At 36.6% G+C, this 25,506-nt stretch overlaps 1 protein-coding gene across 1 annotated transcript in view; it reads right to left on the reverse strand.

Moving 5' to 3' along the window:
* The window catches only part of LOC144248887 (uncharacterized), a 65,805-nt gene that overhangs the window by 24,462 nt on the left and 15,837 nt on the right, over nt 1–25,506 (reverse strand). Inside the window, exon 2 of the mRNA XM_077790867.1 lies at nt 3,513–3,605. Coding sequence (XP_077646993.1) covers nt 3,513–3,597 — 85 coding nt within the window. The 5' untranslated portion in view covers nt 3,598–3,605. The remainder of the gene's footprint in view (nt 1–3,512; nt 3,606–25,506) is intronic.

The raw sequence follows: 25,506 nt of genomic DNA on the forward strand, positions 1-25,506 counted from the left end.
GGCTTTCCAACACTCAGCAGTTATGACCAACTCATGATATTTGGGATTTTGTGAAAGGCTCAGTCTATGTTTACACCTAAGGCAAAGTAGGCCACCTCCCCTCTCTTTTGGTCATGAAAACTCAGCCACTGGCTGAAGTTAGCTGTGTGGACCCTGATCCCTGCTGAAAAGCAGGTGCTTTCAAAAGAGTCCTCTAAGAGAGAGGTTCTTACTACCTCAAGATAGGCACCTATAATGCTCAGGATAAAAAACTGCCTGAAGCAGCCTGTCTATCCATACTGTAAAGAGAAGTTAGATTTGAGCAAGATATCCAATCTAAATTTATGTTCATGTTACCAAAGAGGATTTAAGGAGGTACACTGACCCAAAGAGATACAAACATCAAATAACTCTACTGTAACTCAAAATAGAGTATTGTCCAAATAATTGGTAAAAAACTACCCTTATTTGCCTCAGTGATTAATGACAGAAGAAGGCCCAACAGAAGTGTGTAGAAAAGAAGTGAATTTGTCTGCTTCTCTTCTGCTCTCTGTTACACAGTCCTGGTACAATTTCTCTAGTTACACATTTCACTAGGCCAACGTATTTCAGTTTCACCATGCTGAGCCAAGATATTTTTACATTTTTTTTCTGAGAAAATACTGAAACACTGGCAGTTGACCTCTTTGGCATGTCTTCCTGTGCAAACACACTTTATAGTCTGCTATAGGGACCTAAATCATTTGCTCCAATACTAGAATAATATTTCTCATGATCTCTCCTTCACATATGCACACACAAAGAGGATGAGAAAAGAACTATAAAGCCCAGCCTGGCATTTTCATTAATAACTAGATAATTCCCCTACAGTATTACACTCTTACTGTGCACGAGTTCAGAGAAGCAATTCAATATGCTTGGGGACCAATTATGGCAACCCCTGATGACAGAGAATGACTGCATTACAAAGTCACAGCTTCCTCTATATCCTGAAAATGGGTTACTTTGTGACATCATAAATATATTTTGAAGTTTTAAGCTAGGATTCTCAGTAGTAAATTGCATGTTTAGTTGGCTTGCCTAGCCAATCTCACCATCCATGGATTTGGGGCAGACAGAAAATGCAGTCAGTCTTTTCTGGAGGAGGTAGGATGTTCACATTGGCTTCTTCATGTTGATTTGTCTGTGTCAAACTAACTCAATGCTACTCTACAATGTGAAATGTTCACCTTTGTTTTGCAATCATATCTGGAAGTAATTTTTTTTCTAATAAGGGAACAGAATTTCTATTTTTTTTTTTTTTGTAAAAGGTAGATTCTACAGCATTTTAAAAAAACCTATCAGTTTAAGTGAAGAAATATTTCTAAAGTTGAGATTATTAAATAGTCTTGGTTGATAATTATTACCACAGACAACTGAAAAAACAGTTAGGTAACATTTGAAAAATGAGAGGGTCGCTTTTAACAAGTAGTACATGCAATTTAAAATTTGAAATATACTGTATTTGGCTCTGCGTCAGTGGGGCTGGAAGAATCATTTTATCATAAGTTTCTACCCTCCTGATGAGAGCACTTTGATTTATTTTATCATAAATCAAAACTCCTGCTGGGCTATGAATGAAAGATTTGTAAGGTTTTGGCCTTTAAAAGTGGTTGGGAGCGTAAAGGAAAGAACATGAGAGTTTGCATTAAGGGAGGTAGAGAACCATACTGGCCAATAAATACATAGAGCAAAACTAACAACCAACATAAGAGGGCACAACCAAGTAAAATTGCATTCATTTATGCCAGCTTGATCTTACCCTTCAACACAAAGCTGAAGAGAAAAGCCTGGCTCACCTATTTCAGTCATATAATATCACAGATAATAGTACCAGATAGTCTTTTGTATTTATTTATCAAGACATCTCCAACACACAGTATAGAAGTGTTGACCTTGAAAGTGTAAAACATTTGATCCATAAACTGCTTCTCGTGGGAATTTAGTACACCTGAGAGGCATTCAACAATATTTAAACATGTATTAATATTTTATTACAAGGTATAATTAGGATAATGTGACAAAGATAAGAACAATGCCTTTAAAATTCATATTCTTTTGGCTATATGTTAAAAGGGCAACATTAACCTTTTCAACAGCACATTGTTTAACATTTACTCTCATCTATGGCTTTATAGCCCTAAATTATTGTCATCTCTTTAATAATTTTATCTTGTTCTTCTGTCCTTAAATTCTAGATCTATAGAACAGGAGATTTAAATCCTTTACTAAGCACAGGGAATATCAGACATAGATTAGGCCAGTTTTGTGAGAGGGAACTTGTAATCCAGCTAGAATGACTATGGCTGATCATCCCCTCATGTCTTCCAGGTTTGAAACAGCTTCAAGTGGGGATGTAACATTCTTACTCTGCCCATCCACTTGGATTTTCAAAATATTTTTAGGAAAACACATTTTTTCCATGCCAGAAATAAAATCAGATTTTTTTTTTTTTTTTTTTTTTTTTTTGCCCAACACTAATGCTTACAGCCTTTAATGAAAAGTAAAGTACATGGAGTTTTGGTTTTGTGTTTTTTTGTTTGGTTTGTTATTTTTGTTCCAGCAGTCTTGTTTAATTAATATGGAGAGTGCCAGAGTTTAGAGCTGGCTGGCAGTTTTCAGATTAAAAGGTTGACTTGCACAAACAACAGCAAAAAACTACATATACTCAGGATTTCATGATGGACTTTTCCCTTGCAATGATATATAGAGGAGAATGTAGTAAAAGGAAGTATGAAAAACTGTGTATAATAAAGAGGAATTTAAATAAGAACAATTGCAGAGAAGAATGGAGATCTAGGGAAAAAAGATCAGGAAGGTAGATGTTATAATCTGAAAGCATTCCTTGAAAGAGCTACTAGGGCCTCATTCTTTTAAGCAAAAGATGTTAAGGAGTATAATGATCATTGTGAAACTGAAATAATGAAGGCTTTCACTCAAAAAGTGAGCTTCAGTTTCTTTGTTTCAAGAATATCAGACCATGTTTCTTCCTTTCCAGATGATTCTGCAATGCAGTACCCATAGCTCTGAAACACTTCAAGAATCCTAAATTTACAGTGCCTCCTTTTAAACATTTTCTCACTTAATGGGATTCTTTTGACAAAGGTTATAGAGGAGTCACTAGCCTACCCTTTAAAACGCTGGTAAACAAACCACAAGTGTCTTCTACTATACACTACATATTAAGCCAAAGAAAAAGAGAAAAGCTAAAAAATTGAAACTATCTGGCACAGATACGCCTTAACGACACACCAGACCTTATACTAAGGACTTGACTCAGGCACACTTTAGTTCTCAGTACCATTTGAATCATTCTTATGTATTTTAGATTTTGAAATGAAGCTCATAGACATGGCACAGTGTGGGTGGGAAACCTGGGCCTTCCATAAAGTAGCTGGAGGCCAGGCCAAATATCACAGGATTGTTCAAAAGGCACTGGAACTGCATGTGAAGGCAACTGAATCAAGATTTGAGTCTCATTTTGGGAAATTTACCTTCAGTATTCTTCAATCCAAGAAAATGATGGACATCCTGTAACTGCTTCCAGCCTTGAGATGGGGCTCCTGATAAGTGTATCATCTCTCCATCTGAGACAGGTGAGGAAGAGATAAGGAACAAAATTAGAGGAAGAAGTGGGAACTGAGACAGTGTGATGGGCTTGAAGAGCTTATAAAGGAGAAGAATATTCAGAGAAAGAAAGCATAGTCCACAATTCCTCACAATAATAAAATACACAAAGAATTTTCTCTTCAGGGAGGCCAAAATCACCTCATGAATTTATTAGGACAGACAGCATCAGATCAGATCTTGCTAGCAACCGCACAGCTGCTTCTATTCACATGTGCCTGACAATATAGCCCTGGAAGGTACAAGTGAAACAACTGCCATCTGTTTAGACACTCACTGTTCCTTTTTCTTTGTAATCTTATTATGTTATTCTCAGAATATTTTTTTTTTTTATCCAGCTTGGGATGTCCAACATTTATAATCATATCACTATAGACTTCTGCTCTTGAGACATTAGGAATAGAATGTTTCAGGCTCTAGAAGCAGTTATAGGAGGGATTTTTTGAGTTTACCCATAGAAGTATCACACAGAGTGTACTCCATTCTTAGGATAAGAGATTCAGAAAAAATGATCAAAAAGAGTGTCTAAAAAACACATTGCTATCTGCCAACATCCAATCCATTTTGCAAAGCACAATTCTCTAGATGTTTTCAAAAGAAAACATTGGGTGTATTTCCTTTTTATGTATAATTGTTGATTTTTTCTTCTTAATTCAGTAGGAATAACTGACAAACATTATTCACCAATGAAGGATGGAACTAAAAATATAAATCTCATGGACCTTTGTCAATTCAGGACTCACTTATCAGAGGATTGATGCATTGATAGTAGATGAAGACCTTAGAGGATGTAGCACTGTCACATTAACAACATTCCAACTGTCTTTAAAAGCAAAAAATCAGAAGTACAAGCATTACCAACAAGTCAGTGCTACAGGACTTAGACAGCAATATTTTTCTCTTTCTTTTATATTTAATTTATGTGTCACAAATTCATTGTTCTTTAAGGCTCTGAACAGATCTGTCTACATGTTGTTTTCAATTCTTCTTTTTGTTATTTCCAAGGCTGTAAATTCCCTTCTCTCCCAACCTGGAAGTACACTTTTTTTAAATAATTTGCTGTTTCCTTCTCATTTTGTCTTTGCATAGCCTTGTTTTCATCCTGCCTGCCCTATTTACAAGTTTCTTCATCTTATATATTTCAAAAAGCTTCCATTCCACACTCAGCTGCCTCCATTGTACACACATTTGGGGCACAGAAGACTTTCTTTCACTGCAATAGGCCAGCAGGTACAATTGACTGTCCATTACCTGTGGACAGTGCATCCATTTTGCAGAAAAGTACCCTGCTATGGTGACATGGTACATGAGCAAAGATTCATTGCTTCCAAGGTGAGCTCAGTACGTTTGCTTGGTTTTGGACACTGAGCTCAAAAGTCCTGCCAGACTTGAGCTGGGTTCCCACAGAGACCTCCTTGCTTGTCTGTGACAATGACACTCAAACACACATTGCACAACCTGTGTCATCCAAGATCTCTCATCCCCCACCCTGGAAAATGAGGAGGATGGGGTGGTGTTTTGATGCTCTATGCATATCTAGCCATATTTTATCTAGAAAGGCATGCATAACATATGGAGTGCATTTTTACTAAATTTGTATGAATGGAAACAGACCAAATAATTTTGTAGGTATTTTCCACTGCAGCAGAGTGAAGTCTAGAAATGAAAAGGGGAATACAGTTAGATACTTTGAGAGGATTTACACTTGCCTCATGTAAAATCAAAAAGAATATTTAAAATCAAAGTTTTCTGGCATTTTTTGTATTTTGCTATTAAAACACAAAGACAGTATTTTAATTGCAAGGAGTGAATCACTCCCAAGATATTTTACTTTATTCAATCTCTCAGGTCAACTTTAGCTTGAGACTTTTCTCATGAAAATATATGCATTTTGAAACATGCTGTCATGAAATATGACTGTGTTGTAGCTCTGAGATTAGGATCTGCTAATTCCTGAAGATCCAAAAAATCATCATGACAGATTTATAACAGTGAAACGCTGAAGGAAATTTATTGAACATACTTAAACAGATCTTGAATTACCTGCTACCTAATTCGAAATGGCTCCAAAGCTAGCCACTGTAAAAGACTTCTCAGTAAATTGTTTTCAAACCCTACAGCAGGTTGTAATCATTATGTTTTCTTTACACTCTGCACAAGATGGTCTTTGTTTAGTAGCCTACATGCTACATGTATCCTTTCACATTTTCCTACTGTTTCTATTTATTTATTTATTTATTTTAATCCAATGCTATTCCATTATTGCACCACGTGGAAAATTTTAGAATGGCTGCTACCTCTGTCTTTACTGACTACTATCTAAAAAGCTGGTGCTTCCTCTTCTTTGGGGGAAAAAACCCAAAACCAAACACACAAACAATCCCCTCCCACCCCCAAAAAAGGAGAGAAAGAAATACAAGGAATGAGACAGACAACTAGGGCGAGGAATGGAAGAGGATGAGTAAAAGATCAAATGCAAGAGGAAAGGGACAAATACAAATCTACAAATTCATAGACCAGGAGAATGTATCAAAAAGGAAATAAATATGCAGAAGATTTAAAATTTAGTATATATGTATATGACTTCTGACATTCCCCAAACTTTTTAGTAAGCGTAAATCTGTTTAAATTTTGGGAAGCGTTTAAGCACTTGAAAGACTAATTTATGTGCAAAAGATGTGTCCAAAGCAGCCAGCAAGTTCTTTTGCTAAACAACCACTATCTGGAATGCTAAAAGGGTGCTTGAGCCCTCTCATCTGCCATTGTCTTTTAGTAAGTTCCAGATGTGAAAAAATACAAGAATCTGACTGGATATCAACAGAAGATTGACTTTTTTTTTGGTTAGTATCACGTATATTGACCAAGTCAGAATACAGTCTCTACTCTTTTGGTGAATGCCTTTAACCCATGACACTTGTTCCTAATCTTTTTCCCACTCTGCCCTAAGCTTTCTTAGTAAGTTTTCACTTGCACTCATTGTACACACATTGGAATCACTGCTGGAGAGAGGACAAATTGCTCAGATCCAACCTGCACTTGAACCAAAACCATCTAAACTGCTTCATTCCTTTGAATGTCATTCCAAGTGAAGTTCAACACTGTTCAGTCTTTAATTTGGATGCAATCCTCACTCTTTGAATGAAATAATTGCATTTTAATAACAATGAGATATTTTTTAACTTTAATCAGCAAAGCTGATTAGGAATAAAAGCATGCTTTAATAATGTCTGTAAAACCTTAGCATGATGATTTGCCATTGGGTCTACTAGTTTGTATCAAATGTGAGCCTTGCTAGGTAAAATATAAAAGTCATCTTTAGAATAATTCCTTAAAATACAATATATATCAGTCCTTAAAATCAAACTATTTGTGCTTCCTATCACTGTTACCTCATGGATGTATTCCTTTTCCATACAAGTTTTCCAATTAATTCCAAGCACATCTGAAACAAATGATGCATCTTTCTAAAAAAACCCTAATTATCACTGAAAGAAATTTAAAGCACAGCTAAGCATGAGGGAACAGAAAGGAAATATGTGCTTCTTCCAACAACAACTATGAAAAAAGTTTGCAAATCTGTGACATCATAAACTACTAATTATTTCCACACTTAGGAAAGTATTAGAATTTATTAGGGTCTTTTCAAGATATGGAAAATACTCCACAAGTGAGGCAACTGTAATTTAGGAGAGGTGGAGTCCAAAATGAATTATTAAGGTCATTTCTTCAAGAATTAATATAAATATTTTCCACACTTCACTACACCAGCCACAGTATATGCATGAATATACATCTTAAATGCTGGCATTCATGGGGGTTGTGCATACGTAATAGCTATCCTATCTATTTTAGGAATTTTGAAGGCACATATTGCTTTGGCATCTACCTTTCATATTTATATAAGTTTAAGGGCTGAAAGAAACTTAATATATGTCTTCCATCTTTGCTAGCATAGAAAACTGAAAACTGTATGCAAATACTTTGCCATGACAAATTGATGTTGGTATGTTCTAAATGTTTATATTATTATAGATAAATGCCATAGAGAAAAGGGTGGACCTGGAGCATTCCACAGTGTTGTTATGTTTGTACTAAGAATCAAGTTAATTAATGTTTTATCAGCCTTAATTTTGACCTTAAGGTTTTACAGAACTGAATATAACCACAATACCAGAACATTTCTTTTTAGGACTTGTCCCCCTAAATCAAAGAACTAGTAATAGTGCCAGAAAAACATACAGATGCAGTGTCTTTACTGTGATTGCTATTTCCTTTTTCATCTATAACTGTGTTGGTTGGCCTGGTTACAAGTCCCAGCCTGTGCTGTTGCTTCTTGCCATTTCCCCCCGCCCCCGTCCTGCTTTTCCACAACAGGCAGGCAAACTCAGTTTGACTGTTTGTGGTCAGACAAAATTGCATGTTCAGTGGAAGTGGCTCATTGGACAGAACGCAACAGCAGAAACACATGGATGAGGGCAAAGGTGGTATCCTTAGCCACATTGTTTGATCCAAAAGATATATGAAGAGATCTTATTGTCTTTCCTCTTCTATTTGCTTTCAATGGATAAGACTGTTTCATTTAGACTTCTACAGACCAGAGCATATTGTTCATGCACAGCAGTCAGTACAAATAGGTTTTATGAATAAGAAAATACTGGTCAAATAGCAGAGAATTGCCTCCTAAAAATCTATTTCCCTGATGAACAGTCATCCCAAATTCCTGATGAAAGCATGTTAAAAGACAGACAGCCACTTGCTGAGAGCTCAAGTTAAATATATCCAAAGTCATTGATCAAGTAAATTAACTATGCCCCAGACCACCCATATGCACCCAGCTCAACTGGGAGAGATCAGCCTGTCTCCCTACAAACAAACTCTCTCCCTCCTACACCAGGAATCTTTATCAAAGGTGTCTGCAGATGATGGTCTTCATCACTCCTGAGCCATGATCAGGCATTTTTCTGGGACATGTTCATTCAAGTCAAGATGAAATTATGCCTGGTGACACTACCAGCAACTGAAGAGTGCAGGAATTTGATTTTCTTCCTACCATCCATCAAGCCCCAAAAAATAGAGGTGCTTTCCTGAAAGACACAAAAAATCAGTCCATGCTGTGCCTCAACTGGAAGTCAAATGCATGTCCCAGTATGGTGCTCAGTCATGGCAACCCGGTGCCCACTGTTTTTCCTGCTGCAGAGACTGATGGCTTTCTCCTGCATGCACACAGCCCTTTACTCCCCATAACATAAAAGATATTTTCAGAATAGCAGAAAAAAATGAAAAAAAAAAAAAAAAAAAAAAGAAAAGAGGATTAGAACTAGGAAATGAAAACAGACAGAAAAATAAGTCTTTGATTAAAGGAAGAAAGCAAAATTTGGCAAGGGCTGAATGGAGAAGAATGGATTTTTACATTTTTCTTTTCCTCCTCTAAATCTAAACCCATCAGTCTTGTAAAAGCCATGAACCTGTAGTAATAGCAGCTTTGTGGATTTTCCAGACAATCGGGCAGCAGAAAGTCACCTGATCCATCTGTGAGACCTGGTGAGAACCAGCAAATATAATAGGTTGCAAAACACCTGAAACTGCTGGCATTGCAAACACTTCCTGCCTAATTCTGTTGGACAACAGACACAAAGCCGACCCTGTAATTACATCCCACCCCAATCTACATTTGCAGTAATGTAATTAATACTTCCTCTGTAAAGCAATGGAATAATTTAGAGAGCAGATTTTTAACCTTAGTCTGGGAAAACTGAGAGAGTGCAAGCTCTGCTTGGGCATTTTAGCTACAGGGAAATGCTTTTCTGGTTCCATTTGCTCACAGAAACTGTAATTAGATGCTCAGAGCTCTCTTTGTGCTAGGGTAGAAGAAAATGATACTTCCTTCCTGTTTAAAAGCCACAGGCAAGAGTGGGTGAGAGGGGCTTTTACTTATTCAGGGGACTTTATGAGAGTGATAAATGTAGATGGCCCTGCAGACTCAGCCAGCTGAGAAAGAGTTGTGTTATCCCACACAGAGAAACATTTAGCTTGTTGTTGTGTAGTTAAAATGCTTCTTCTCATAAATCATTGTGGCTTTACAGTAGGCATAACAAAATCCCTTATAGTTACTATACAGAAAACAAACACTTTTCTGTTTCTTATCATGCCTACCCCATGATAAACTTTCACAGAGCTGATATTTTTTATCTGCTCCAGATTTCCTTCTCTCTCAGTATATTACATTCAGAATGGGAAAAATCATGACTGTGAGGCTTCTAGGATACTTCAAACAGAAAAACTACACAGAAAGAAGTGTAGAAGTCAGGAGCATGGAATAGAGGCATAAGGCAAGGATCCTCAGGATCATAATTTTGGGCTTAGGTACTGCAATTCTACCTCATTCACCCTTTAGCTAGAGAGTGTCAGGCCCAAGAATATGCCCTAGGAAGTAATGCCTTACAGACAGTCTCTTTTGTATGTTCACACTGACATGAAATAGCAGTTGCTTTAGCATGCTGGTTACCTGCTCAAGCAGGGAGAAAGCTGGGTTATAGTCAGAGCTTCAGGCGAAACAGAAAAACAAACAAAGGAAAAACAAACCTAAAAAAAAAACCCCAAAACAAACCTACAAATCAAACTTTAAATATATAGAGTTGTCCCTAGTATGACTCTCTTCCTGTGTTTTATGTGTTTTAGTGGCAATAGAATCCAGGTAACATGAAGAAGACATGACTGACAGATGCCTTCTTTGAAATATGGCACTTTCCATAGGCGCACAGGGCGTGCATAGCTGGCCTGATTTCAGGCTTTTGAATGAAAGGGCAATGAAAAGCCTCTAAGAGGTTCTTGATGCTCTCCAGGCTTCAAGTTATTCCTGAAGAAAAGATACAGTCTTTGTCTTCTCAAATATATGAAGTTTTCCACATCATAAGTGTTTAAAGGTACAATCCAGTACTTCACTGTAGCCCATAAAGTACAATTTCAATGGGATTCAGGCATCTAAGTCCCATAGCACTCTCCAAAAAATCCTTGGCAAAGGTCCCAAGAAGCACTTATTCCAAAACCCAAGTATCCTGTTATTGCACATGCCTGAAGAGGATATGCTTTTGCTGATCCAAACAGTTAAGTATCTACTCAACTCTGAATTTACAAATTAGGTAAGTCCTTACCACATAAAGGACACCTTTCTTTCCATGTTAAGATGAAAGCCAACACTTGTGCAAAAAAATCTTACTGATTATAAAATCTAGACAGGATTTATAATAATTTTCCTACAGTTTTGTAATAATTTTATTATGAAAGCAGTTGTCTAGGAAGTCAAGGATCTGGATTTAAATCACTTGTCAGCCTGCAGAGACTTGATTCTCTATGCACTCCACACAAAGCCATGCAGGAGTCAGGAGAGATGTGATCCACCTGTTCAACTGAAGCCATATATCTCTGCAGACAGTAGTGAAAAGATAACTGAGTAAGAGGGGGATTAGGGAAGAACAGTCTGATTCTGCAACCTACTTATTAGATCACTATCTTGCAACTGATTCCTGAAAGCAAAGCAAAACACCGAAAAAGGTGCTGAACTCTACATTAGACACCTGTTGCCTCACTCAACAGTCTAAGTCTGTATTTTCATAACTATATGAGAAGCAAGAAGACAAAAGCATCCTATTCCTTCAGTTGCATTTGGCTGAAATTCTAAATGTTTTTGGTGATATCATTCATTCCAGATAAATAATTTTACTGTTTTAAAATTTACTTCCTGGCCTAAATTTAGAGTCATGTCTTGTAATAATTATTGTATCAGAAGAAACTGCCTATAGGAAATTGGCATTGCTCAACTGTTACATCAAATATCAGGTACAAATATCTAGCATGTCTGCATTCATAAATTTGTTTTCAAAAAACAGATACAAGACCCTTATTATATTTCTCCTGCTTGGTAATAAAATATGTTTGAAAAAATATTATTTATTTATTTATGTATTTCAACATAAATATTAAATATGCAGTTAGATAACTAAGTGTTTGTAAAGTAAAAATTATCACAGGCTTTCAGCATCAGTTCAGGATATTAGCATCTGAAATCAGGGCACTTATAGTCTACCCCAAATGAAAGTCTTTACTTTCAGACTTCTTAAATTTTGAATGGATTTTTCATGGCAGACTTTGCAGTATCACATTCACATCTGTCTTAGTGAACTCATTCTAACATTTGATTAAACAATTAAGTGTTTGAAACAAAAAAAAAAAAAAAAAATCTGGTTTTGAGCTTTTGCTCAAAATGGTTTGAAAAATATATTTTCAAAAGTTTCAGAGGAGTTTGACTAATACTGTATTTCAAGGCTGGCAAGGAAAACTTGGTATCTCAAGCCTCAACAAGACAGGACAGACATTTGGCAATTGCATCAATGTTTCATCTTTCTTTCTCCTTTCATTGGCCCTTCCCTTCCCCTTCCCCTCTCATAATCTTGGGTGCTGGTTTTGCAATTTTTAACTTTTTTAAGAGACAAACATAAGCAGTCCACTTCTCAAAAATAGTTAAGGACATTTTCTTATCAAAGTATAAATACTGTGAAAGCAAAACAGTGGAACTGTTACTTTCAGGTACTTTAAAGGAGAGATTTTGAGGTAACAAATAAAAATATTGCATAATCATTCAATAAGTCATGTGTAAATTTTGCTTCCTTTACTAATTTAAGACTGTTTGCTTTCATATTTACTTCCTAATCACATATCATATATAAGCAGCTGATATTTTAAGAGGAACTTCAGCTAAACAAAGAAACAGGAATTCACAAAATGTTGCATCATAGAATACTTTTAATTGCTTTGGTAGGGAAGAACATAAATTATACATGGTTGAACCATCTGATTGTACATTCTCAGAAGCTATTTCCATTTTAATCTTGTGAGGAATAAAATTAATGTGCATATTTTCTTCACTGGAAGTATTTAAAAATTTCTTCCACAAAGTGTTTTTTGAGTTATGGACTAGCACATGCTAAAAGGGGCTCCTTTCTTCCTTTCTTCTTGCAATGGAGGTGTTGCATAATCAGGATAAAATTGAATACTGACAGAAAGCATACTTATAAGCGTATGAAATTCTGTCAAGTTCTATACTATATGCTGGAGCTGTTGCTACAGAACAGGGGAGTGAACCTTTAATGTCTTATCTCTGTTCCAAAACATGCTACTTATTTACAAAGGTATGAATTTAGATTAGAATTCTCTATAAGAATAATTCTAATTATTCTTTATAATAATTAGAATTCTCTATTAGACTGTCACTAATCCTGGTTTCCTTGTACTTATGACATCAGTAAGAGAAAGCTTCTCTTTCTGCCATCCTCCACATTCACAAAATGTAAGTTTGTATGTAGAAATGAAAGAAAGATGGAGAGAGTGCTATATGGCAGTTAATTTAAAATTAACATGTTATTGAAAGGTAAAATGGAATAATAATTTCATTTGTATTATGAATGTCAATTTTTCTAAATCACCTAGGGAAAGGATAAGCAACACAGTGAGTACCACAGACTCACACAGATATTTACCACCCAATGAAGCCCCCTGTACCTATAGAGTAATTACTTCTGAGAAAAATAAGTATAAGGAAAGCATGAATAATGCAATTTAGCAGCTGAAAGCAGAAAGGAGAGGTGGTACAGGGTAATCAGCCAGTTCTCGGTATACTGCAGTCAGAAAAAGCACTGACTAAATAATATTTCAAATCATATGTTTGCACTGGGCCTGTTTGTGTGGGACAGATGGAGTCTCACCTTTTCTGAGTAGTTTCATTAGCTTCTTTACTCCCCTATTCCATTGCATAAATCCCACTGAAACAAGAGAAACTATCATAACACAACTTCTATTGGAACAGAAGAATATTGCAGAGTAATGAGTTATCAAAAAATATCTCCTCGCAGATCATTCTGTAGAAAGGCATCAGAGACAACCAAGAGCAAGACAAACGAAAGGAATACTTGATACAGTTCTCTTCCTTTGAAATAAATAAAATATTTTCTTTGCATGTCATGGAAATCTGGTAAGAAACGTGCCTATGTCTGAACAAGATCTCTGCACTTCTGTGGGAAACCCAAGATCTCTCTGATCCCTAGCAAGTGTCTCAAATACATGTGTGCTTCCAGGGTTTTGATCAACTGCCATACGGTCCTGTTGACTGACTTTCTCTATCTGTGGTATCAAAAATAGATGATTTCACTGTCAAAATAATTTTTCATTAGATTTATTAGAGCTCTACTGCCTCCAGGTTTCAGTTTTTCCATCTCATAGTGGATACACTACTGGACCCATAGCGATCTTCTAAAGGAATGTTCTAAAGGAAATGCTAGATATACTGATCAAAGGGGACAAGGTTATGTTTTGTTTAATAGCCCAGTAAAGGGGTTAAAAAAAACAGATATTACAAGGCAAAGTTTAGCTCCTGGTAACGAATGTACTTCATTCTATCCATGACTAGAGCCATAGAGGAAGTGTTGCTGAGGCTGTAAAGTCCATCTAAATGGATTTAAGGCCCTGTATACTTCTACAGTTAAGGATCATATGAGATGTCTGCAGGTCTTTTCATCTTATATTTGGAACATCTACCATGTGGCTGAACAAAAGGAGGTGACTTCCTGGGAAGCAGCTAACTCTATCCCATACAGAAGATGAGAAATCATTGTGAAATGGAATGCAGCTCCCAAAGAAAAAAACCTGTTTCCCTTTGCAGCCTCTGTCACCACCACCCCTTTGCCCCTAAGCTGTACCTCAGGAGACAAAATTTGAAGTACAGACTCTTGAAAGCAACAGGGGCATTGTTTACATAAACTTCTGCACAATAATTTTATTTAAATCAACAACAACAAAAAAAATCTGGATTAAGCAGATGATATTTATTAAATTCTTGCCAGTTTATTTTTCATCTGACATTGTGCATATGATCCTCTTAATGCTTAGAGAAAACATTCCTCTCATCAAATAGTCTCATCCATCTGGCAACTCATCTCTATCATGTTATCTCTTCTGTTTAAATGAACACTTTCTGCTATTTACATCATGGCCATTTCCTTTCAGGGGCATCAACAGCCATGGGCACTGAGAGATCTAACTAACGCTCCCTCTGCTGGTTATCAGATTGGCAGTGTGGCTACACATCCCAAAATAACTGGGGCCAAAAATTTGACCAGTACCTGCAAACCAACCCACTGCTACAACATAGAGGGAATGGCTTCAGTGGTCTCAAAGTAAAAGGCAGGACCAGAACAGCAAATGCATAGAGGAAAATATCTGTTTGCCTATTTTTGTGGAAAAATATTCCAGGAAGCTATGCAGAATTCTGAGGCATTGAAATAGCAGGAAAGAGGAAGACTAACTTGAATCATGGTGTGGTGAGAAGCAAATCCAGCCCAGACTAGAAGAGAGACACACCCTTTGATGGTCCTAGCAAGAGCAGAGTATCAGCCTAGGTGCTGTGAATAATCTCCTTGAGATGTCTTCACTAATTCTAGATAGATCATTGGGAAATTACTAATTGAGGCACACAAATGTGATACCTACTATTTTGTGCTTAAGACCAGTACTGAACAATAGCTCCTACATTACTGGTGCATAATTTCTTTTTAATATGAATATTTTGTTCTCTTTCCTTTCTGATTTTAAATTGTGACTGCAATATTTTTAATACTTTGTGTGTGATGACACTGGTGGAATCTTTCATTCCTGAGTTCATGTTTCCCTTTCCAGGATATGCCAAACAGCAATCTCTGCAATTCTGCAAGACCCAGTCCTTTTAAGGGCAGGCATACCATCTGCAATGCAATCTATTGTGTAGTCTGACTCCTATGGCTCATGAAATTACCCATGTTTATGACACTCATAACGGCAGCAGATGAAGCCAAAGTCAGACGTGGAATGTAAGAGTGCCAGATGTCTTAATTTTCATGGGACATTCCCACGTTCAAATAAAACTCCCCCATCCTGTTGACAGGAACCATTGTCCCAAGACCTGCACAGGCAGAACCCTCCTCCTCTTGCTTGCAGGGTGGGAGGAATTCATGTGGCACAGCCCCTTCCCAGCACCACCACCCTCCACCCCACTCCAGCCCTCCTGGTGTGTCTCTGATTGCCGCAGCTGCAGCACCTGCAACCAGAGATAGGGAATGACGGAGAGAGAATTTGGGAGGAAGGGAGGGAGGGAAAAGGGGGCAGTGCAGAAAACAGCAGAGTAGTGTAAATCAAGGAGAGAAGGAAGGAAGAGAAGCAGTTTAGGAAGAACAGCAGAGAGGAAAAAGAGAAAGTAAAGAAATATGTGAGGAAATTGAGAGAAATGGAATAAACATTTCTAAAATCAAAAGGAAATTGAATCATTTTAAAAGATAGAAGGATAAAGGGGAGAGTGAGAAAGAATATAAAAAGAGGTGAAGGTACATAAAAGCACAGTGGAAAATGCGGAAAAGGAGATAGAAAGAAATAGAGAAAAATCAGGCAAATCCAAAATGTCAAACAGAAATACAACTAAGAGAAAATGAAGGAGAAGCTCCATAAAATCTAATGCTCTAGCTTTCCTTCACACAGGTAATTCATACAAGGAGCCAAGCTGTCCCCTTCTTTCCACTTTCACTTCCTTCCACTCGTTTTCAGAGCCTGCACACAACTTTGTGCTGGGGCTGTGAGCTGCCAGGAACACACATGAGAGCCCTGAGCAGCCCTGCACAGCACAGGAATTGACATGGACTCCCAAGGCCGCCTTGCAAGCAGCTGCTATTGGAACAGCTATGTGGTTTAATGATTTCTTTCCAGATTCTGCTGGATAACAGAAGAGTGAGAGGGGGATTGGACGGGAGGCTGAAGCTGAAGGTGCAAAGAAAGGTCAGCCAACTTTTGTAGTATATGTTGCATGACCATAGACCCTTGTGCTGATATGATTAAATGCAGCTCTTCCCCTGGGCTCCCATAGACTTCTTCATTGTGTAATAATCAGCATTCTGAAAAAACCTCTCTTTTGCCTTCCTTTTGTCAGTTCGATTTTGTACCCCCATGAGGATCCCAGGGAGGAGATACAGTTTGCTGAAGTCCCACCTGCTTTACTTGTCTTTCCAAAGCAAAGGATTCATCCCTGAGAGAGATGTGGATAGAGATAAACCCACAGCTCTGCACAAAAACTGAGTTCCATCTTTGCAGACCCAGTTCACATCAGTTCAAGGCTGCCAGCCCCACAGACTTCTCAGTTCAGTCAGGAGGAAAGAAGAAGAATATAAGATCTGGAATAGTGAAGAATGAATATGAAAGAATATGAATATTTGCCCATTGCTAAATAAAGCAAAGAACTTGTTCTGATGGCTATGCTGATAGATATACTGAGCTCAATATTAAGTTTGCACAACCATGAGGCTTGGGTCAACTGCATATATTTTGAACCTTGCTTCCCTTTCCTGTCCCAACCCCACAAATCCTGAAATTTCCTGAGAGAGTCAGAGAAACAGGTGACTTTCTGCAAACTGGAGTGTAAGTGAGACCAGTGTGTGGGCAGCATGGATGACAGAAAAACTGCAACTCAAAACCAGGCTTGGTTCCCAAATTTCCAAGATGCTATAGACCTGCCCACTTCTTATTGTTCAATGTGGGAATGGATGCAATGAATTTATAGATTTTTATTTCTTTCATTTGTCTTTTTCATGAACTAAGAGAGTGGCCTCTTCATCTGTGAATTCTAGCACATGCCTGCCTAACAACATTTAGAAATCACCTTCCCTCACAAGCTGGGCTAACTGCTTGCATCAAAGAAAAGCAACATTAAGTGCTTGTAGCCAAAAAGACCTACAGTGAGACTGCATGGAGTATAGGTGTGTATAAGAAAAATGTCTTAATTTTTGTAATGAAAAGACTTGGATTTTGTGGAAGTAGCCAATATGCTTTCATGACAACTGTGAAAAGAGGTTTGCAGGTCCATTTTGAAACATCTCAATTTTTTTCCTAATTTTTCAAGATCCTGCTTGAAGTAAGGATACAAGATTGTCTCTCCTGAATTTTCTATATTGCAATTTTTCAGATGTCATATGAAATAAAATCAAATACAGTACAAGGTTAAATTTCTGTCATAATAATCAGCCTGAAAAGCAGGCCTATATATTTATTGAAAAAATATCAACATCCCTGAAGTAGCTTGATAAGGTTTAATTACATTTAATTATTTTGTGGATGCTTCATTTGTGAGCCTCTTGCTCAGAATTAGTATAAAGATATGTGGCTCATAAACTTTCTTATAAAATACTTCTCATAAAAAATGCTTCTCATATAATATTTCTCATAAAATATTAGAAAAACATTAGCTTTTTTTCAGCATTCTGGAAAGTCCCCCATGTTGTATGCCTTGTTTAAAATCAACACAAAAGTCTCAAAAACCTCATCTGCCAATGCCTTTAATACTGATAAGATCTACTGGATTCCAAATTGTTTCACTCTTTCTCATTTAATATCTGTTACAGCTACTGATGAAACACAATGTACTTCATTAACATTGCAAGATATGAACTAATTCTCCTCCTTCAAATACAGAATTTCTCTATATACAGCTTTCTTTATCCAGTGGTTGTATTCTTAGTTAGAGTCTGCAGTGCAGCAGATTTTTTTTATTTTTTTTTTTTTATTTTATTTTATCTGTTGGTCTCTCCCAAACAACCCATTAATAGGAACTTTTTCCTTCATTATGTCAGCAGTTTCTTTCAAGTTCAGGAAAATAGCTTTCAAAGGTTCCATGTATTTTCATGACTGGGTCATTCTTTGGCTAAATATAAAATATGAATCCAATTCTTATTAGTTATGTTAAGAAAATATTGATTCCTAGTTGAGTGATTAATTCACCATTTTTCATCCTAATGAGATTTAACATTAAGTAACTTCAGTCAATCCTACTCTTTGTACTCTTTTATTTCTGTAACTTCCAGGAAATCACAAAGTCATAGAATCAGTTGATTTGGAAGGTAAAATTCTTTATCCAACCCCCCTGCCATGGCAGGAACACTTCTCACTAGACCAGGTGGGTCAAAGCTCCTTCCAAACTTGCCAGGTATTCCTGGAGTGGTGCACTGGTTTCTTCATGACATCTCAAGGCTCCTTCCCCAGGTGGCTCAAATCCCACATGATAATGTAACTGCTCCTCTCACACATTATTCGAAGCTGTTTGAGGAACTAATAATGTGGTTATCTATGCTGATGGCACAGATAATTATACCAAATCAATATGTAATTACATGAATCATCAGTGAATAACTGGACTCATAAGCACAGAATTTCCACTTGATATTCACTTGTTTCAGATTTTGCAAGACATGTTTTAAAAATTAACTGGATAAATTAAAATTATATTCTTTCAGTTCTGAAAGTGAGGATGTTACATTAAAAGGTTATTATAGGAGTTTGATTGAGAGCCTGTTTTCATTTCAGACTGATCCCTGTAACAAGCCAAGATCAAAACAGTGAGTGAAGAAACTATACCACCTTTTCTGGTATTTGTTTTCCACTTCAGCCTATATTTTCTCAAAATCCTGGATCAAAAGAGCTTATTCACCACACAAATATAGTGTTGAATAAGCCAATAAAAATCAATTATTTATGCAACAGTTCAGTTTAATTTGTAGTCAATAAGAAAATTGTATTTTATGACTCCCCACTATCAAGGAATGCTTGGAATTGACAGTTCAGGCTGGCAAGTGCTTGGATATGTAAGAAATTCCATTTAAGGCAATGAGATGGTGGTGCAGTCACTAAAATATGAGCAAGGACTCTAAATATTAGGTTGTATACATAAATAATTTATGAACTTTAGATTATGCATTTACAAAACATTTCCTTTGTGTCTTTAAGCTGCCTACATCATGTAACATGGTATCTGTTCCCTGAGAAGATGTCAGATTTCTAAAACATAAAATAACAAATAGTGAATTATTTTGTTTAAGTAAAACTATTTCCGTTGCCTAGGTATACATATAAAAGAATAAACATTTCCCAGATATTCTAACTTGCGCAATCTTTTCTCATGACTGTTTATAAATTATTAATAGAAGATCATGAAAGTGGCCAAATGAAAACAACTGTAAAATTTTCAAATGAACATAATTTAAGCCTTATGTCTACAATAGTACTGTTTATTTTCACAAATAAGATCTTGCCTGGAAAATAATTTTTTAAAAGTTTATATCTGCTATCACTTCGAAATTCAATGTCATTTCATAGCATTGTGCACTGTTTTCCAGACCTCCCTCCAATGTGCTTTTAGATATCTACATCTCAATTAAAATACACAGAATTATATGAAAACACATACAACTAAACTAATAAATGGAGTGAGACTTAAGAGTATGCACGTGGACTGTCATACTTTGCAAGCAAAGACTTGCAGAGCCATTCATCATCAAAACAAACCCTGCCAAACCTGATAAGATCTGTCATACTCCAGTCAAATTGGTAAAATAAATGTAGGGAGCAGGAATGTAAAAGTGACTAATCCTGAGACACAATACAGCAGAAAGGAAGGTTCTCAATACAGCAAGGAAAAAAAAAAAAATACTCATGATACACTGAAGGCTGAAGAGGGAAACACTGATTATTTCTTTCCTATATCTTTCCTTTTTTCCTTACAAAGAGTTTTGAAAATGCCATGCTTCTGATGTTCTTCATTAAAAGTAATTTTTTTTTTTGGTCTCAATTAAAAGTTCCGAATAAATCACTTCCTGCTTTCAGGTTCAGATTTTTTATGGACCTAACCACTTAGCAGCTGAGTTTAAAACTGCAAAATGCAAGGTGCTGCTCCTATAAAAGTCTGACTACTAGTGGCACAAAATCACTCTCTTGGAAATGCATCCTCCCTGGGGGGAAGTTTGAAAGGCTGGAGCATTATTTTAGATGGCCTTTGAAATTATGCATATTCATAGAGTGGACAGAGCTGGAGGTTCCTACAGGGCATGTTTGAGCAAAGACCAGAAAATCCAATGGGATCTTCTGTCCTGAGGGTCTCCCTGTGGCAGGATACATCTGTGCTTTTTGGTGGGCTCTAGGAGACATCCCACTCCCTGGAGTGCAGGTCATCCCTTCAGGGAGTACCAAGCTATTCCTACTTTCTAGAAACAGCTTTCTATTGCTGGTTATCCTCTCTGCTTTTTATAAATATGATAAAATTAAGGAAAAAAAAAAAAAAAAAAAAAGGAAAAAAAGGAAAAAATTGGTTGTAGGACTTCCTTTTCCTAAAAAATCAAAACAACACATTAATATATTTAGTGCATTTTGATATACACTTTTCTGGAAGAACAACATCCGTAGAAAGAGGAAATTTCACTTACTATGTCAATAGACAAGTTTTCAGTTGGATCTGTTGGTTTAAGTCTAGATATTAGGCCTTACTTCGTTCATATAGAAAAAAAGCACATTTTAGAAGACTTGTAACTATGCCATTTTTATTACTATTGGGTCTAATTGGCATCATTGGCAAAACATATTTAGAAACTTGCTTGGTTGAAATTCCTAAACAAGAAGATCCAAGAATCAGTTAAGAAGGCTAACACACAGGATCCAAAATAAAAAGAGAATTATTCAACCTGAGGTTTATCTAGGTATTAGCTTTTTTTAGCATTACTCTTTTGAAATAGTATTACTATCAAATGTATTCCATTTTTAATGAACTAATCAATGCATTTTCTCTACCTAGTTCTTGAGTTTTCCATCAGAATCTATGAAACAGTGAGTAGGATCAAACAGATTCCATTATTCAAAGCTGCTGAGCTCCTTTTTTACCAGAGCTGGTAATGAAATCTGGCACAAGCTTATTACTATTAATATTCCTTTCTGTTTGCACTTACTTTTAAGCCATAAGTCTTCTTTATGGAAAAAGATATTATTATGGAAAAAAAATGCAGCATGTGTGCACGTGGACTAAAGACACAGCAAATTACCCCAGAAATTTATTTTATGAATTTACATTGAATTACATGTGGACCACTACAAGCAAGGAAGAACTTGCAAGAATTCTTCCTCCTGAGACTACACATCAGCAAGAAAAGGTTTCTTAAACTGGAGTACTGAAAGATCTTGGTTTACAATCTGTTGTTCGAATGTGTTCTGGTTGAAATAGGAAGTAGAAGCCTGATTGATTGCCCTATTTCTTTCCTTATTGTCACAAATTATTTTCAGGATGCTAGTAATAACACAGTGTTAGACTTCTGTAAAAGGTGCAACTCTCCAGCTGGGCTTTCACCATTAAGACTTTCATCATATCAGTGGAAATCACTTTGCTGAATATTTAAATCCTGCATCCTGTCAGAAGGAGACTGGCAGTGAGAACAGAATAAAGAACCTTTCATTTCTCTGTTGCTATCTAAAGCTCAGGCTCAGTAAGACACCAACTGCTAGTTCTACACAGAGACTTTTCAGTTCCGTATGTAAAACAAGTTTAGGCTAACCACTTGTTAATGATTACACTGAAATTTCTTTCATTGATAGTGCTATAAGTGCTCTGAAGAGCACTTCTGAGGGACATGAAGACTGAAAAATTCAGGTTCAGAACAAAGAGGAAGTGATTTTTCAAATATCTCTTTCTCAGATGATTCAAAAATCAGCTGGGAAAAGAGCCATGAAAAGGAATCTATCAAGGACTATTAAAAACAAAGACAACACCTCTGTCCACCTCCGTGTGCTTTTCCTTTGGAAGGATTATTTCATATTATAAATGACATTCATCTGGGACACCCTAGATTGCTTTAGACAGATAATATAGTGGAGAGTACATTCACTTGATTGCTTGTCATGTTCTTGCCAAGGTGTCTAATGTCTCTCAAAACTAACAGCAGGATAAATCTTTAATTTGACCCAGTGTGAGTACTCTTGTGTTATGTTTTTACCTTATATTGTAAAACTGAAAACAGCAGCCTTCTTCACTATAGACTCAAAATGTGGGTATTACAATGCTGTAATCTCAACATCCTGGAAATTTAAAAAAATTTACCCTTTCTTTCTTTTAAAGTAAATCCCTAGTACCTTCTTCAACTTTTGAAGACATTGTGGAAAACACAGCAGGTAAAAATTGTGTTAGCTTAGCTCAAAGATTGTCATAAGCTATGTAAAGGCTGGTTTCTACTAATTGTAGCTGTATCTTTGTCTCAAAATCCAGGCCATATATTCTGCTGATAGCCTGGGATGCTTATGGAAACCAAATCTCAGGTTCATACTGGTTACAGTAGTCAAATGCACATCAAATCCTACTTTCCCTGCCCCTGTGTGGCTGTCCTGGTTCTAGCCAGGAGAGGGTTAATTTTTGCAGTAGCCAGGAAGGGGCATGTCTGGGACATGGTTTCTGTACCACCTCACCTCATTGCCAGGTGCAGGGGTGTGGGGGTTTGTAATGGTCGTGAACAGCAACACAGGGGAAGGGGAGTATCTTCCAGGGAGCAGGGGCTCTCTTTGGTCAAGAAAATGTGATTAGGGAGCTGTCTGGTATTGTCTACTGTCACAGAGTTTTTCTGTGTGAAACATTTATTTTCTTATACTTTTTATTATTAATATTGCTGCTGTTATTGTTCATTTTCCTATCTCATTACATTTCCAGTGAATTGTTCTTATCTCAACCCATTATCTTTGTCATTTTTGCCTCCAGTTGGAGGAGGGAGGAAGAGTGGCATGTGATTTTTAGTGACAGCACTAAACTGGAGAATACCCTTACTAAAGCAAGACAGTGACCATGAAAAAGAAAATGAGAAGCATGTACTTCATGAGAGAGAGAAGAGTAGGATCCAACACCAGAGGACCAGGGCCCATTCAGAGCTCATCTGTGCTCTCCGGCGGCTGCTTGCTGAGATAGGGTATGAAGTCCTGGTAACAAGTTCTTGGATTTTCTTCTCGGGACTCCAAATAAATCAAAAAATTTCGGGTCTACTGACACCTTAGGAATTAGTCATGTGACTGAAGTTGTTTTAAGGTATTTCTCTGTCTTCTGCCAGCAAGTAAGCTGAGTAATCACCTATGTAAATCTAAATAAAATCAAAGAGTAAAAAGGAAGTGAAAAGACCTGATTCAGCTGCCTGAGCATAGTTATGTATTCTAATATATCTTAGAATATCATGTTGCCTTTCAGGTCCTGAATCAGAAGGGTTTGGATACTCCCCTGGTCTTGTGTGATCCCTCCTAGGCATGTGAGCATGTCCCATGTACCCTATTTCATCCCAAATGTCATCAGATACCTGAGTGAAGCAATAAATAATTAAGATGTAGGTTTCATATAAACTAGCAGTTTCATAAGTCTTATTCAAAACATTTCTGCTTTTGAATCTTGATTTTGACACATCTTTCTGCAGCTCTGAGGAAATAATTTGCCTAACCCTCAATCTCTGAGATACAGGATTAGTTCTGCTCTGTATTCATGATTGCAAAACAGTATGATTATGGCATCAACCTACTTAACATGTAAACTGCTCCATTTTGATAAGTATTGTGGTTTGTTTAGTAAATATGTATTGTAATTAAACAGAAACCCTTCTTTTAAATTTGAATACATTTTAGCAGTAGTACATGACTATCAGTAAAATAATCTTTTTTTCTGTTCAACAGGATATATGTAGTCTGGAAGACCTCCTAAGTGATATGCCTGTTGTCACAAAGAACATATGTCATAGTGCTGAGAAAGACCTGAGAAAGTCATCTTCATCTCCGTCCTGTAGCACATAATATACAACACCACAGATTTTTAATGAATGCCTCAGGAGAGGCATAAAACTGCACACCGCTGGATGTAACATCTGCAAAACGCGGAAAAGAGCAAACCCTGCCAACAGCATTATTAACCGTGCTCCAGGAGTCATCAAGCAGATGTCATACCTGTTAGGGAAATGCAAATCACAGAACAGTACAACTTGCTTTCCAATAATACCTCAATCTGATTCTGCCTCGTTAAGGTATCCATAGCAAATTATTTCCAGACATCTCATGATGCCTTAGAAGACCAACTGAGATATTTGTAAACAAAACATAATTTTGTTGAACTTGAACTCCTCACAATCAAAAGTATGCTCTAGGTCTGCAGTAAATGGCATATTCCACTGGTTTTGAGATAGCATAATTATCTTGCAAAAGTAAACCTGTATAATAAACAAGTCACCATAAAGCATTAAGAATTAATGTACCATAACTTGTGAGACAAACTCAGAAAAACAAAAAACCACATAGATAAGAGGCAGATTAAGATCTACAGGAAATAATCATAACATATTTTGGTGTATAAGCAGACACTGAGGCTAGTTTCACATATAAGAAAGCAAAGATAAGTTTCTACCTTAAGAGTTTAAAACTTAGAAGCCTCATTCTTGTTTGAAATTAACAAACTGTCAAAACAGAATTTTAGCCTCACCAGGACACATGTAAAAACAGTACAGTAATTTTTTTTATTATTGCTATTATTTACTTTAATATAAATTATATGCTATAAATACAATGTATCTTAATATATGTACATTTACCATTTGAAATTATATATTTGTATTGATTTATGTGTTTAAGTTACAAGGGACAAGAGTTTTTAGGGGAGATACCTAGCTGAAATACCTTGGTTTAATGTAGGAAGAAAAACTTTTCTTTCTTCATCCATTAAAGTGCCAGGAATCAATATATAAATGACAGTTAAGACACTAAGTAGCAATTATTCCTATATCTGCTCATTTTAGGCAACCTCAGCCTTATCTCTCACTTCCTTCAAGATAGGATAAAACAGAGCCAGGTATTATAAGCTGAATCTATAGATTTTCTTCCAGCACTTTACTGCTACACTTAGCACTAAAACAAGTTACAGGCAACCACAGCAAGGGAATTTATGACCTTACAAATGGAGACAGCATGTGATAAATA

This window comes from Lonchura striata, chromosome 2, assembly GCF_046129695.1.
Source record: "Lonchura striata isolate bLonStr1 chromosome 2, bLonStr1.mat, whole genome shotgun sequence".
Lineage (NCBI taxonomy): Eukaryota > Metazoa > Chordata > Aves > Passeriformes > Estrildidae > Lonchura > Lonchura striata.